General features: G+C 40.8%; 1 protein-coding gene across 1 annotated transcript in view; it reads left to right on the top strand.

Moving 5' to 3' along the window:
* The window catches only part of Usp31 (ubiquitin specific peptidase 31), a 70,990-nt gene that overhangs the window by 22,346 nt on the left and 33,795 nt on the right, over nt 1-14,849 (top strand). The window contains exons 2-5 of the mRNA XM_076840038.2: nt 11,863-12,000; nt 13,141-13,229; nt 13,314-13,406; nt 14,376-14,511. Of these exons, the coding sequence (XP_076696153.2) occupies nt 11,863-12,000; nt 13,141-13,229; nt 13,314-13,406; nt 14,376-14,511 (456 nt within the window). The remainder of the gene's footprint in view (nt 1-11,862; nt 12,001-13,140; nt 13,230-13,313; nt 13,407-14,375; nt 14,512-14,849) is intronic.

Below are 14,849 nucleotides of genomic sequence, written 5' to 3'. Positions count from 1 at the left end.
TGGGATGGGGATTGCATCTGTACTGACCCTGTATGAACTTCTCTTCCTGTCACCGTTCCCTAAACAGATATAACAGCTCTCTCCATAGCATTATGTGGTATTGGGTTTTCTGTAATCTGGAGAGGACTTCAAGTATGCGAGGATGTGCAGGTTACATGCAGGTGCATGGTGGCCGGAGGCCTCGCTGCCTCCTTTCTGCCCCATGTTCCACCCTCACTTCACTTCCACCCCAGGGAGAAGAGACCCTCAACCAGGAGGTTGATTGGCTCCTGGGCTGCCTTCTCAAGTCCTTGGGTCTCCCCTACTTCCTACCACTTGATCAGGAAGCGAGCTGGTGCCTCTCTTCTGTTTTCTCTTGCTAAGTGCTAAGCTTTCCTCTCCCACCACCTGGCAAACGCGGATGGCCTGCAAACTCTCTTTTTCCTCTCTCCTTACCTCATTTTTCTTTGATGCGGGAGGCTGTCAATCTTTTTCTTCCCCAGAGGTTGGCATGGACTTTGGATTTAGCCTTGATAGAACTAGAAAACTTTGGTTTAAGACTCCATAGATCTATTAGGTTGAAAAAAAAACAGTTTTATTGAAATGTTATTGATATTTTAAAGTTGTAAATATTTAAGGTGTACAGCATGATTCTTTAAAAACTCTCAAACATTTGTAAAGTTAGTTATAGAAAGTATATAAAAATTTCTTAGATATTTAGATGGATTTCCCAGTTTTTCCTGTTTTCACTTTTAGCTTTTAAGATTTTATATTTACTTTAGGATGACCTTTTAGTTGTATAAGTCCTGGGTGTTTGCTTTGTGATTGTAAACCAAAATCTCACCCACCCTCCCTTCTTCCTTTTACAAAGAAAAAAAGAAAAGGCGTTGTTTTACCATAACTGGGAAGAACCGTAGATTGTGCTGAGAAATGACAAGGAGACTGAAAAGAAGATAATTTTGAGTTACTTAATTGGATACATAAACACGCTTTGGTGACCTGGGCTGACTTTACACTTGGAATTAGCTAGTGACTACCCTCAGAGTGTGCTGGGAAGGAGGGCAGACATGATCTCCACCAGAGGGGGTGGGCACCCCAAGGTTAAGAGCACAGCCCTTTACCTTAGCTGATGAGACACCGAGTTGCGCAGAGCCTGAGCTCTGTCTCCTCTGTTGACTTTCTCTAGCAAACTCCAGCTGGCCGGTTCTTCACAGGCCGTAATATGACCTTTCTACATAGTCTGAATTCCTCCTTATTCCTCAAATAATAACATCTCAATTAGATAAATGGCATTTTTGTTTCTAGGCCATATTTTAGTCATAGGAAAAATGCAAAAATACAACAAAACAAAAACTGATTAACAAGGATTTGTTTAAGAGCAAATAAACTCTTAGAGCCTGGGGTTGGAGCAGCTGTAGTTGAGTCTCCAACATGTGTTTTATATCCACATTGAGAATTGATACTTGAAATGAAGAACCTCACGCCCTGCGTAATCTTGAGTTGTATTAGGGGGAAAACATTGTGAGTTGCTTTATTTATTGAAGGAGGATTATGGACAAAAATGTTTTAAGACTTTTGTAAACAGTCGAGGTTGAGGAGTAGTGTAGTGGTAACTTTGGACAAATTATATCCCTTCCGAGTCCAAGTTTTTTTCCTATTGTAAACAATAATGTAGCATGGAGAATTTCCTAAGGGTGAATTTTGTAGGAAATAAGACCCGTAACCACTTAGTATAATGTTTGATACAGTACAAGCACTCAGTCATAACTTATTATTGTTACGCTTTATGCCAAATATTGTATTTGGAAGGAGCCAGGGAAATAATAATGAATGAAGAATCACTCCTGATCCCTGTCCGGAGGTGAAGATGCACACCGGGTTATCTGTCTTGGTAGTCTCAGGGCCATCAGTGACTCAGTGCAAGTGTGGCTGAGGACCCTTTTAATGCTTTTGGAAGTGAAACTCTAGAGCTTTTCCAGGGTGGCCAGGTTTTTTCTGCCTTCACATTAGAAATACAAGCATTTCAAAAGAAAATCACAGGGCCGAGGTTGTGGCTCAGTGGTGGAGCACTTGCCTAGCATGTGTGAGGCCCAGGTTCCATATAAAAATAAATAAATAAAATAAAGATCCTGTGTTTCATTACAATTTTAAAAAAAAGGAAAAAAAAAAAGAAAATCACATTTTTTTCTTTTAATTTATTTCTTACATACATGACAATAGTGGAATGCAGTACATTCATAATTATCCATTCACAGCACCATTTTTCGTAACTCTGTATATAAAGTATGTTCATCAGTGCTCAAATCCTACCCATAGATTTGAGTCAGCATCTTTGGGCTCTTGTCAGGACATGGTTTTTATTTATTTGTTTGTTTGTTTTTAAGGTTTCCTAGGTGATTCTGATGTGCAGCCAGAGGGAAGAACCAGTGCTTTCAATATTTTCTCCTTTTCTTTCTCTTTGACATTTTCCAGGATTATTCCTTTCTCTTTTCTTGATTTTTTAAAACTTACATAATAGCATCTGTGTAGAGTTTTGGAGTTTATAAGATCATTTATGTTCTCACTAAAGCCTCACATTAATCTTTTTATTATTATCCCCATTTTGTAGAAAAGATAGTTGAGGCTCAGAAAATTTGCTTTAAGTAAAGCTATTACAATGAAGACGTGAATCCGGTTCATGATCCTGACTTTTTGCTTCTGCATTTGTAGCAGAAAGGATCAACTGCTATTTCAGTACTTGAGGGCTTCTCTTGCTGCTGTATTTTCTACCTGTGTAGCTTTCTGATCTCTTGGGAAAACTTTGCTCATTGTTCATCTGGCTGCACCACTGTAGGATATCTTTTTGGTATTTGGCCCTTTTATCCTGGCCCTTGACTGTACTTTGACCCTTAGTTTTGTGGTTTCACATGCTGGTTATAATTTCTTGAAATTCAAAACTTATTTTCAGGTAAGCCCTCTTTTGTATCTTTTTCCTTTGGTAAGGTATAATTCCTTCTCTAGTTTTAATTTCAACAGTGGGTTCCTGTTACCAAGGATTTGTGGTGCATATCTGTTTGTTGACCTTTTCAAACATTGTTGTTATTATAATTGATGGCACATATTAACTTCATAGATTAATGGGATTCACTGTGATATTTCCATTATGTTGTGCGTTGATCATGTCCACCTACCCTTCCTCTGCCCTCTTTGCCCTCCTTTCCTTCCTTCTACCTCCTAGCATATTTCTCAGTCTCTAGAAGATCTTTTTAATTTTTATCTGTCCCCTCTTCCTCCTTTCCCTGTCTCAAGCAACCACCAATCCATTTAGTAATTCTACCAGGCTGACATTGTTTCCCATAAATGAGTAAGGATGTGGTATTTGTCTTTATGTCTGGCATGTTTTATGCCACATAATCTCTGGTTCCATCCATGTTGCTGCAGATGACAGGATTTCATTCTTTGTTTTATGCCCAGTACTTCATTGTGTAAATATACACATTTTGTTTATCCATGCATCCACTGGAGGGCATCTGAATCGATTCCCTAATTCAGCTGTTGGGAATGGTGCTGCAAACACAGTGGTGTAGTGTCTCTTTAGTAAGGAGTTTTTTTCTCCTTTCGGTATATGCCCTGTACAGGGGAATTATTCTTAAAATAGTGCAAGTATCTTTTGCAATCCATATCTGTTTGGTTCCTGAATTTGGATCCTGGGAATTCGGGGAGGAGGGACACCTGTACTTGAATTGCCCTGTGTTAGGCCATCGTGTCTGGAAGGGTGAAGGAGCTGTGCACCTTCTCTTGTGGCCAGGCAGGAGCATGGAGTGCTGCAGGTGGCGTTCCCTCGCATTCTCATGTGGTTGTCTTTCCATCCTTGATGGAAGCTTCCTCCCTTTTCTCTCTCCTCTCTCCCGCCAGGGCTCTGCTTCATCCTGCTGAGGAAGGGGAGTGACAGTGGCTTGGTGGCTGGTGGAGGTCAGTCCAGTCCTAGGGAAAGAATGTGTTAAAGTTGAGGAGCCTGTTGTTGCCATGACCAGCTGATGCCAGGGCCTCTCAGCTGAATTTGTGCTGTTAGGTTAAAAGGCCTCCCCACCAGAGTGAAGAGGGGAAAAGCCCTTCAAGGACACAGAACCCTGTCTGCTGGGGCTGCTTTCCGTACCTCTGCTGGCATAGTGCTGCATAGATACTTTGTCTCTATTATTATCTTTTTCCATGGGTCATATTGTTTTTATAGTATTCATCCATTTGTACAGATTCCATCCCTTAAATTTTAGTTAATTATTCTTTGTCAACCTAGTAGGTAGCCTAAAAATCAGATTCATAAATGAAACTTTTCTCAAAACAAGTACTTACCACTCTTTCTAGCAGGAGTCTGAGAACCAGACTTTACTTTTAGATACCAGCAATGAATGTAGTTGTTGACATTTCATCTTTCTATTTCTTTCTCTAAAATTGTAAATATAAAAAATACATTTTTTTCCTTTAAGGGAAAATAAATAAATAAATAAATAAATAAATAAATAAATAAAAGTTCTCTGTTTGAAGTGTAAGGTGAAATGTTATATATATATCCCTTATCTGAAATGCTTGGGACAAGAAGTGTTTCAGACTTTTTTGGATTTTGGAACATTTGCACATATGTAATGAGATATTTGGGGGATGGTATCCAACTCTAAACATGGAATTCATTTATGTTCCATATACACCTTACTCACAAAGCCTGAAGCTAATTTTATACAACATTTTTAGTGCACCTGTGTTTTGAATGCAATCCATCACATGAGGTTAACAGTGGAATTTTCCACTAGTGGTGTCATGTCTGTGCTCAGAATGTTTTGGATTTGGAGTATTTCAGATTTTAGATTTTTAGAGTAGGGTTGCTGAGCTTGTACTGTTCTCCTCCCAAGTTCTTCTGTTTCTTACTTAGAATCACTGGAAATAAATTCCATATTTCTTCTGGCAAAGAAACAAAGAAAGTGGGTAGTGATTGGATTTGATGAGTCTTGCAAACTGTCTTCTCCCCAGAAGAGTAGCCCAACTCCTGATCAGTCATGTCAGGTGGTTATTGCCACATTCATTCCCTATGGGAGGAAGTCCCCACTTCCTGGGGCCTTCTTCCTGGGACCAGGTAAAGAATGTTTTGGACTCCTTAGTGTCTTTCCCTGGAGCCTGGGATACTTTTGCCTCCTTGCTAGGGCTCTGTGGGAACAGTGGACCTCATGTGTGGTTGTGTAGTTCCAGTTGTAGAGACTGCATTTTTTTTTTTTTTCCTTGACCATGTTTCCAACCAGGTTTTTTTTCCCCCCACCTTAAGGGAAAATAAATAAATAAATAAAATTTCTCTGTTTGAAGTATAAGGTAAAATGTTATGAAACTTAAAAACCCTGCAAGCATTTTGACTTTTTACTTTATTATTTAGTAAGTGATTGCTAAGGATCATCAACTGAGGAGACTGGCATAATGGCCAAATTTATTTATGGTAGAATGTATAGGATTCAAGCCATATGACTCCATATATTTTCTCAGACAGAAGCATTATGTCCAAATTCTCTAAAACAGACACAAATATGGAAGGTTAATTTTAACAAGGTTCACAAAGAAGCAATATATTTGAATAATTTCAATTCTTGAATATTTGAATAATAGCATTGCTGCTATTTACAGATGACAGTGATAATAAACTTTTTAAAAACTGCAAAAAATAGAGAATGATTAATTTTAGGACATCAAATAGACTGAAGTTTAATAATAATGAAAAAAATCATAGAAGATAAACCAAAGCAGCATTAGTTATGACTCAAACCATGAACCAAGGTGAAGGTTTGGAATGCCAGGGGTCTCCATGAACCAGGAATCCCAATGGCTGGTGGCAGAGCTGGGGCTTCCTGACTCCCACTGTTCTTTTCTGTGACATCAGCTAAAGGATTGACCATGAGATTATTCTCTGATTTGTTTTGTCTGGGGAAGAAGTAAAAATAAACAGACCCTGGTTATCTGCACTGGGAAGAAGCCACCTCTGTGAGGGGTTAAAAGAGGCGGAAGGAGGAGCATTTGTGTTTGTGTGTGAGTGCTGAGATTTTCTTTTCCTTAAGTTTCCCAGGTAGTGATTTAGGGTGGGGCTGACCCAGAGCGGTTTGTGCCCTGTTAGGTAGTGGAAGCCTTTCTGCTTGTCGAGTCGTGCCCAACAAAAATCTTGTTGAGCAGCCTTTTCACAGCACCTTAGCACGTGGCGATTGGTGAATCGCTCTGGACAAGTTGAAATGATAGCGGTGAGGAACCCAGATACATTTAATTCAGCCCTGATAAAGAATGAAATATTGGTCTACCCTGAAATTTGAATGGATGCTGTGAATAAAATATGTTTTGCCGGGTACAGTGGCACATGTCTGTAATCCCAGCTACCTGGGAAGCTGAGGCAAGAGGACGGCAAGCTTAAGGCCAGTCTGGGCATCTGAGCAAGAACCTGTCTCAAAATAAAAAATGAAAAAAGGACTGGGGATGTAGTTTAGTGGGAGAGTGCCCCTGTGTTCCATTCCCAGGACTGCAAAAAAATTAATAATAGTGAAAATAACAGTCTGTTTTGATGCATACAGAAGGTTTGATTTCAGTTAATTTGTTTTTTGGGGGTGCATACGCTGATAAACTTTTTTCATTTTTTTCCTTTGGGAGAACATAAGAGCATTTGAAACCAAGTTTGCTGTGCCTCTGACAGTTTATAGTGGCCAGCTAACATGTCAAGAGATTTATTGTCACCCTGCTATACCTAGGACTTCCTCTGGGCAGTTGTCCCTTGCTTCCTCCACAAAGCGAAGCGCGCAGGATACAAAACAAGTTCAGGAAAACAGGTTCCCTGCCTTCCTGTTAGTTGCTTATCTGAGTCCAGGCCTCTGCTACGCCCTTGTCTCCCTTATCTTCCGTGGCCCACTCTGTTTAAGGTGGATTCCTCTAGTTTTTCCAGCCCTCCTCCTCCCTAGGCTGAAGAATTGTCTTTATCAGGTTTCTTCTTCCCTGGGGCTGCTTCTCGAAGCCTGTCCTTCGGGCAGTCCCAGCGTCTTTCCTCCTTCCTTGTAAGCCTCAGCTGCTTGGACATGGCCATCACTCAGTCTCCTTACCTTTGCTTCTCTTCTAACCCTCTCTGACCAATATTCTGCTTCCCTGAGCAGGCACAGGCAGGAGGCCTCTGCTCTGCCCCAGAGCCCTGTGCATGCCCTCACTCCTGAGCAGTTGGCGTTGTTGCCTCATCCCCGGGCTTCCCTTCCCTCAGCTGCTGCAGGCCACACTCGCCCGGCCACTGCCTCTTGTTTTCTTCATGGGCTCCTTTTCTGTGACTTGTCCCAGGATTCCTCAGCATTCTGCCCTGGTTGCCTCCTTTTCTCACTAGGTGTCCCCTGGGTCACCTTTCTCCGTCCATATGATAGGCATAGGCCTCCCAGATTTAAATTCCTGCCTCGTTCTCTTTCCTGAGTGGCAGACTTAATTTCACTTGGTTTTGTGTAGGTGACTCAAACTCAGCTTATTCAAAACTCTGTAGTTCCCACTCCCTTCCTCTGTTCCTGATTTCATTATTCACCTAAGTCAGAAACAGAAAATTTTTGTGCCATCCCTGGTTTTCTCTTTTGCTCTGGTGACAATATAATAGTGTCACCACTCACCTGTTTCTCTTCTATTCTGAGTTAGCCACAGGGTTAATTGCTAATGCTAATGTGTGTGTGTGTGTGTCTGTGTGTGTGTGTGTATGTATGTATATGAGCATGTGGGTGCAAGTATGTAGCATATAGCTAATGATGTATATGAATATATGTATATATGTGTTCTTTTTGTTTATTGATCCATTTTTTAAAACTAGGAAATCTTTTCTGTAGCTCTCATTCTTCCAGTATATTTACCAATGGCTTAGGTTTTGATGCTCTTAAATGAGGGTAACATAAGACCACAAGCCAAACTATTTCAAAATGGAAAAATAAGTCTGGTGTATAAAATGTGACAGGGAAATTCAAGAAATCAGGCTGAGAAGGAGAAGATTTGATTTTCATTCAGATGGCATCTCCCGGTGTCTGGGGGAGGTTGTGGAGTAAAGATCTTCCCACATCTGCTCCTCCTGCATGCCTGGTCTGAGTTGGGACCCCGTGGCATCTTTCCAGCATTTGAAACCTCGTTTATTATCAGGGTCCTTCTTCTCCCTTGTTCAGTTTATTAAGTTAGAGAATTTTGCCAGTGTCATCTCCATTTCTAATATTCCTTTATCCCAAATTCAAATCTCAGGATGTTTAATGAACCAGCTTGTCATTCCATCTGATTGACCATTGAGCTGTGATGGTTCTTCCTCAAATTACAGGTCTGTTCCTTTCATCTCCATTATCATTATCTGAATTGGAAATATAGCCCACAGTTTTTGTTTGGCCTGCTTTATCATTCTTCAACTTTAATGCTGTTTTCCAACCTTTCCTTTGTACAACTCTCTTTACTTGACTCTTGGGTCTCCATTTTCCATTGTCTTGCCACATCTTTGATCTCTTTTTAGCGCCGCCCCCCCCCCCCGCCCAAAATACAGGTGTCCTCTGGATTCTGCCCTCTGGATTCTGCCCTCTGCCCTCTGGATTCTGCCCTCTGGCTTGGTCTCTCAGGATTCTGTGTGGGCACTCTCAGCCACACTCATGATTTCAGCTTCCACCATCTGTTGACTCCAGAATCCTTGTCCTTGGTGCAGACTCTTTTGCTGAGCCCGAGATCTATGTCATTCAGTTGTCTACCAGAACATTTTCTGGAGGTCTACAGAACTTCAAATAGAGTAGATTTGAAAGATAACACATCACCTTCTGTCCCAGACTTTATCCTTCTTTGTTTTGTCTTGATGTAGTTCACCACCAGTTGTCCATCATCCAGCGGAGACACCGGGGTCACATTAAGGCCTGCTTCCTCACCCTCCACTTTCACTGTGTCACACAGAAATTCTGTTGATTTTTTTTTAAAAAATCATCTTTTAATTTTTTTTATTTTTGTGGTATTGGGATTGAACCCACTGGGCGCTCTACCCACAAGCTACATCACCAGCTATATTCATCTATTTATTTATTTATTTTTATTTTGAGAAAAGATCTCACTAAATTGTCAAGACTGACTTTGAACTTGTGATCATCCTGCCTTAGCATCCCAAGTTGCTAGGATTCCAGGCATTTGCTGGGGTTCCAGGAATGTGCTTGTACACCGGACTCCTGAATTCTATTGATTCTACTGCTTAAATCCTGAACTCTCAAATCTGCCTTCACATTTTGGTCTCATTGCTAAGTCTGGATCTTTGTTGTTTCTTGTCTCATCATTTTACTGTTTCCTAATTACTCTCCTATTGTGTAGATCTCCCCCCCCCCTTTTCTCCCTGCTTCCTAATATAACACCCACAGCTACAATTGGAGTGCTTACTATGTCTCAAATTTTACATGTAAAACATTTTGCATACGTTCCCATCTCACAACCACATGAATCATTATAATCCTTGTACACTGGCCTCACAAATAGCAAGTGGGGGAACAGTTTCTTGGTCAGCTTTTTTGTCACTGTGACCAAAAGACTTGACAAAAACAATTAGAGGAGGAAAAGTTTATTTGGGGGCTTTCAGTTTCATCTCAGTCCATCGAAGGCTGGCTCCATTCCTTGAGGCTTGAGATGAGGCAGAACTCATGATGGAAGGGCGTGGCAGAGGAGAGAGGCTCAGGACATCCCGTCAGAAAGCCAAGAGCTAGCTCCACTCAACAAGGAAGGACACCCCCTGTGACCCCCCTCCTCCAGCCACACCTTACCAGCCTGCAGTCACCACTCAGTTAAGCTCTTTAATTCACTAATTGGGTAAAGGCTCTCATAAGCGAATCCTTTCACCTCTAAACCTTCTTACATTGTCTCACATGAGCCTTTGGAGACACCTCACATCTAAGACATAACGAGCAGGGACTTAGGTTGGCGGTGTGCTGCAGAACCCCATAGCTCACTCACAGCCTCTGCGTGGCCTTCGAACCCCCTCCCCCCCACCCTCAGCCGGCCTCTACCTTACTTTTTCATTGCCTCCTCCTCTGCCTGAGTGGACCTAGAATTTTGGTCCTTTGGAACTTCTTGGTCTTCTTAAAGGTGTCATACTTTCTTATACCTTTGTGTGTTGGGACATGTTGCTTCCTCTGCCTTGAGATCCTGCCTTTATCCTTCAAGGCCCAGCTTAAGTGACATTTCCTTTTGGAATGTCATCACTGTCCTGTTCCTTAGTTTGCTCCTGTTTTGTTCCCATGACACCCAGTATGCACAACTGCCATCTTTATATTTATAAAAATATATATATATATAATCATATTTAAGTAAAAGTTTACATTTTAGGATAGTTTTATAGTTAAAGGAACATTGGCAAAGGTGTCTTAAAGAGTACCCGGAAAGTCTACACACCCAGTGTCCTTGTTGTTAATGGCCTGTGTCATTGTAGTGCAACTAGAAAACGAATATTGGCATGTTGCTCTTGACTAAATTTCATACTTCAGTGGGATTTCACCAGTTGTTCCCTTGGCCCAAGACCCCATGTGTGCGAGCACACGCGTTTGGTTGTAGTGTCTCTAGTTTCTTCTCATCTGTGACAGTTTTTCAGATTTACCTTTTCTTTAATGACCCTGGTAGTTTTGAGAAGCACCAGTTAATTTTATTTTCATATATCCCTCAATTTGGGTTTTGTCTGATTTTATTTAATTTTTTTATGATTAGATGAGGCTATGGGTTTCTGGAAAGAAGCCACAGGGGTGAAGTGCTCTCCCATTACATCATATCAAGGGCGCACGCAGCAGCAGGACCTGCCACTGATGATGCTGACCTTGCTCAGGGCTAGCTGGGTCCTGACTGTCAGCTTCCTTCTTACCCCTCTTTCCATACTCAAGTCTTTGGAGGCAAGTCGCAGATACAGCCCACCCCTGGTAGCGGGTGGTAAACTCCACCTGTGGAGGAGAGATTATCAACATAAATTAATTGCAGTTCCTTTGTTAGGAGGAATTATTTATTCATTTAATTATATCAGTATAGATTCATTTATGTTATGCTTTGGATTATGATTGCTGTTATTTATTCTGTTGCTCAAATTGTTCCAACTTTGACCATTGGGGGCTCTTTGGGTTGGTTCCTGCATCCCTGTGACATGCCCATCTCAGCCCTAGAAGCAACCATTTCTCCAAGAAACCCTAGTTTTTTTTTTGTTTGTTTGTTTTGTTTTTAATTAGAGAATGACATTGGGAGGCAGTCTAGGTGCTGGTTGTACAGGTGTTGTGAGGGCATAGCTGCTCCTGTGCCTTTCCAGTGACAGAGCTAGGAAGTACACACAGAGACCCATCAAAGCGTGGATCGTGAGTTCACGCAGCACCTCTGACGGCCTAGCCCTCTCCTCGTTGCGCCAGCACATGCTGTACTTTAAGCTTTGACTTTGCCCTGACTCCCTCACCAGGTTGTAGGTACCTTGGCCACTTATTAAATCTGTGTTTAATGAGGGTGATGAATCTTGAAAATGTAATATCTTACTAAAAAGTTTATTTAGCATTTTAGAAAAGTCAATTTAAATACATCTTACTCTAAAGTTTGAAACAAAAAAAGTAATATCTGTAAACATTGGCTATTCTAAACCCTGATGAAAGTCTGCATAGTTTTGGCATGCTGTTTCAGTTGTTTCCTTTAAATGTATTCTAAAAGTAGAATTGCTGGTTAAGGTGCATTTTAAAGTCCTTGGTTATATTTCTGGGATGAGGTTTTTACATTTAAGCATCTGTGCTGCCCTTCTGGGATGTAATCTTCAGCATCTTTGGACTCTTGCATTCCTCTTTTGAAATTATGATAAATAGTTTTCTCTTTAAAGCCAGGAGCTTACACCTGTTCATGCTGATTTATTTACTTGTGTAGAGTATTGTGTCAAAGAACGCGCTGCAGTATCGGGGGAATTCCCAGCATGATGCCCAGGAGTTTCTGCTGTGGCTTTTGGACCGAGTTCATGAAGACCTCAATCATGCTGTAAAGCAGAGTGGCCAGCCTCCTCTGAAGGTGAGGACCTGCGCTCCCCCTGCTTCAGTTGGGGAGCAGTGCAACCTTTTCTTCCCAACCTCCACTGAGGATTTGTTGCATTTAGCTAATAAAATGAAATTGACTAAACGCTGGGTGAGTATAAAATTAAGTGGATCCTTTCATGAATATTCCATCTTATTTGCTACTGTGTGGCAGTGTAAGGCACGTGGTCTCTGCTCACATCCTTGTTTAATGAGAGTGGAAACATTTGCTCTCCAATAAAACATACTTGGCATCATTAGAACGAACACACAGTCCAGAAGGAAATGTATGGAAGCTGTTGGAATTGGCTTTGAGCATAGGAACCGATCCTCCAGAATGGTCTTACTGAGAAACATGACCGTTGTACTCCTTTTTTTATACACGTAGCCTTAATATGATAGGTATTATGATGTATGTAATGGAAACAGTTTAAGATTAAAGAGATACTTTCCAAAGCAATTTTTAAAAGTTTTTGCTAATTTTGCTCTGTTTCAAATTTCAAATTTCTAGTTTTGGTAGGTTATTAAGTTATTCTGATCAAGATCCCCTTGTGCCTACACACTCTAGGCTGTCATATGACTTTATGCATGTTGCTGACTCTCCTACCAAATTGAGATCTCCTCAAGGTCACTGTGTCTTATTTACATTTGTGTCCTGAGGTTCTGTACAGTGCTCTGCATGTGGTAGTAAATGCTCAATAGCTAGTCCTTAGGTGGAGGGACATGAAAAGTAGAATGTGATTAGGCTTCAGAATGAATAGCCCAGCTAATAGCTGCACTAGAATTTAGGCATGGGGAGAACGGTCCTTTCAAAGTGGTTGAGCTTTTTTTCTTGGAAGAGGTTGCGGGGTTGGGGTGCTTTGAGAGTTGGAGGGAGATTGGAGCATACTGGGGAAGAAGAGCTGCCCCATCCCTGAATGGGCTGGAGGTGGAGAAACCTGGTCTGTCAGAGGAGGTGGGTCCATGTGACCTACACGCTGTTTGCTATGCTTTGGTTCCTTTAACAGGTGCCTGTCACTGAAGTATCTGGACATGATATGTAGCTTATAAAAGAAACTAAGGCAATTATGACTTTTTAGATTAATCTTCAATAAAAAATTGGTACTTCTAGTCTGTGAATTGTACTTTTCTTTTTTAGCCTCCATCAGAGACTGATGGCATGCCCGAGGGACCATCTTTTCCTGTGTGTAGCACTTTTGTACAAGAACTTTTTCAAGCCCAGTACAGGTATGAACAAAGCAAATGTTCCCTCATATTTTGACATAGTTCAAGGTGATCTTAATGTGAATACTTACGTTTTTGTTTTCAAAGATCTTCTTTGACATGTCCTCATTGTCAGAAACAGAGCAACACTTTTGATCCTTTCCTCTGCATTTCTTTGCCAATTCCTCTACCCCATACAAGGTAAGAATAGATTTGTAAAATTAAGATTGTACACTCTGATAGTATACCTTTTCCTCTATAAACTACTATTACATATTTTACTTACTTATTTATTTATTTATTTATTTTTTTGAATTTTTTAATATTTATTTTTTAGTTTTCGGCAGACACAACATCTTTGTTTATATGTGGTGCTGAGGATCGAACCCGGGCCGCACACATGCCAGGCGAGGGCGCTACCGCTTGAGCCACATCCCCAGCCCTATTTTACTTATTTAGCGAGTAATAAATTTAATGATAATTTTAATACATGCTTTATTAATTCCTTAAAGAAATAAGTACCTGTGTAAGTTTGCAGGTGAGCCTCAGTTTCAGCTGGTCATTCACAGACAGTATGGGGAAGGAGGAGGAATGTTGATTGACTTCTAAATTCTCTGGAGACTTTGCATTGTCCTTGTAATTAGGACAATGTTCCTCAAAACTTCCAGGAGTTAGATTGTTTCAAAGGAAATACAAAAGACAGAATCAAGCATTGTTCAGTTTTGTTTTATGAATATTGCCTTTTCCAAATTGCCAATATTGCCTTCTCTCTCTCTCTTTTTAAGGTACTGGGGATTGAACCCAGGGACGCTTAACCACTGAGCCACATTCTCAGCCCTTTTTTAATACTTTATTTAGAGACAAGGTCTTGCTGAATTGCTTAGGGCCTCACTAAGTTGCTGAGGCTAGCTTTGAACATGCAGTCCTCCTGTCTCAGCCTCCCAAGCTGCTGGGATTGCAGGCATGTGCCACTGCTCCTGGCTCTCCAAAGATCTCTTGATTGTTGTTTTGATAGTTCTACTTAGGTCCAAATGAACTTTTTAAATTCGGTTTCTAAAAAGAGGTAGGGATTGCTTCAGTTTTTGGGTAGATTTCAGATCAGGTCTATTTTATTTCTATATTTAGTTAAAATAAGTGACTAATGAGAAGATCTGACTTTGATCTGTACAGGCCTCTCTATGTCACTGTAGTGTATCAAGGGAAATGTTCTCACTGCATGAGGATTGGTGTGGCTGTGCCTCTGTCTGGGACCGTTGCCAGACTTCGGGAAGCAGTGTCTGTGGAAACAAAGATCCCCACTGATCAGGTAATAATGCTGCCAAGACCCACTGCATGTGAGCCACAAGGGTGCTGATTCTGTTTCTCTGAAATTTTTTATAATTCTTTGCCAAATATGGTCACTTAGATATTTAAAACCAGTTACATGTAGTCTCAGGGGAAAAAGAAATCAAGACCAGAAGAATAAAAGGTATAGAAAACTTTTCATCCTTAATTTAATCTCACACACACACACACACACACACGTATGTATATGTATATTTGTGTATTTGTATATTTGAAAGGAAAGGCTTATATTTTACATTAAGACCTTCTTGTAGCTTTGTTCATATAGTATAATTACTTAATCCCTCCTAAATTCTTACG

This window comes from Callospermophilus lateralis, chromosome 19 (genome assembly GCF_048772815.1).
Source record: "Callospermophilus lateralis isolate mCalLat2 chromosome 19, mCalLat2.hap1, whole genome shotgun sequence".
Lineage (NCBI taxonomy): Eukaryota > Metazoa > Chordata > Mammalia > Rodentia > Sciuridae > Callospermophilus > Callospermophilus lateralis.
Note: the sequence above shows the minus strand (reverse complement) of the source record. Positions and strands in the feature narration are given on the sequence as shown.